Here is a 1,144-nt window from a genome sequence, read left to right on the forward strand (position 1 = left end):
AAAAAAAAACGAAGATCCAGAAACGACTAAGTAGATATTGTAGGATGTACTAGTGCTTTCAAAAAATTATGTTTTGCTGCGATACACGTTATTACAGTCTTACAAATCACTTTGTTTTAGATTAAACCTTTTATAGAGCTAAATCTGATTGTTTTGGCTAACTACCCCCCCCCCCCTATTATGGATAACCGTTGGCGAGTGTCCTAATAACCGATGGTTTGAAGCACTTTGTTTTCAGTTACTGGCTGTCTCGTCTACGGAGCTGTGTGTTTCGCCGCGGTATGCCCTGATTATCGACGGAGATGACGATACATGCAGTGCGACGAGAACCTGCTCAGTGATAGCCGCACAGTGAACGTGATGGCTTGCGTCTGCGGAACCACGGTCAAACATTTATCGACGAACTGCGGTGCGTCCTTGGCAATTTAAGGCAATAGAGGATTACTTAGTTGTCATGTACTCTGTAATGCGCTATTGTGGTAGATGGTTTCTTGTCGTCAAAGTTGCAGACGCACAAGCACCGATGGTAGTATCTCGTAGTGGTCACAGGTGGTAGCTGATCGATAGCAGCGTGGAGCTGGTTTGGCTCCAAGAAGAGAGCGTTCTCAGCGCAGATGCTGGTACAGAGCGGTTGTAGCCCGTGGGACCCGGAATCAACGTCGTCGCGCGGTTTATCACCGATGCTCTGGGCATGACCGATGTGCCGGACGCGTTAAGGGAGCTACAGAAAAGCTCATAGGGCGTTGCTGGAAGACAGCAAAGCGAATTCAAATATTTAGGGGTGTTATGACACTTTAAGGGATAATTAATAAATCAAAGAGCAAGGTGGAAAAAAAAATCGCTTGCATTTTGAAAAAAAAAAAAGCAAATGAACACAATTCTTTGTTATCAATGGGAGTTGTCTGAGGCTACAAGATAATGAAACGCTGCAAATGAAAGCCTCATTTGGCTTGCGTGCTACATTTCTTCGCCATACCTCCGACCCACGACTCGAGCGGTGACACCTTCACCTTCTTAGACACGTCGGTTGCAATCAAAAAAATTACCCTGCAATCACGCCCAGCGCTGGTAACGCGCTACTTCTTTGTAAAACCGCCAATCAGTAGAATCATCTCCTCGGTGCGAGCGCACTCTTCCATTTCCG

The 1,144-nt window shown here is 46.0% G+C and overlaps 1 protein-coding gene across 1 annotated transcript in view; it reads left to right on the plus strand.

Annotated features, from left to right (window-relative positions):
* Positions 1-355, plus strand: part of PPTG_20794 (hypothetical protein) — a gene marked incomplete at both ends in the record, with an annotated part of 874 nt that extends 519 nt beyond the window's left edge. Inside the window, one exon of the mRNA XM_008892993.1 lies at positions 239-355. Coding sequence (XP_008891241.1) covers positions 239-355 — 117 coding nt within the window. The remainder of the gene's footprint in view (positions 1-238) is intronic.
* Positions 356-1,144: the final 789 nt, after the last annotated feature.

This window comes from Phytophthora parasitica (assembly GCF_000247585.1).
Source record: "Phytophthora parasitica INRA-310 unplaced genomic scaffold supercont2.1, whole genome shotgun sequence".
Lineage (NCBI taxonomy): Eukaryota > Oomycota > Peronosporomycetes > Peronosporales > Peronosporaceae > Phytophthora > Phytophthora nicotianae.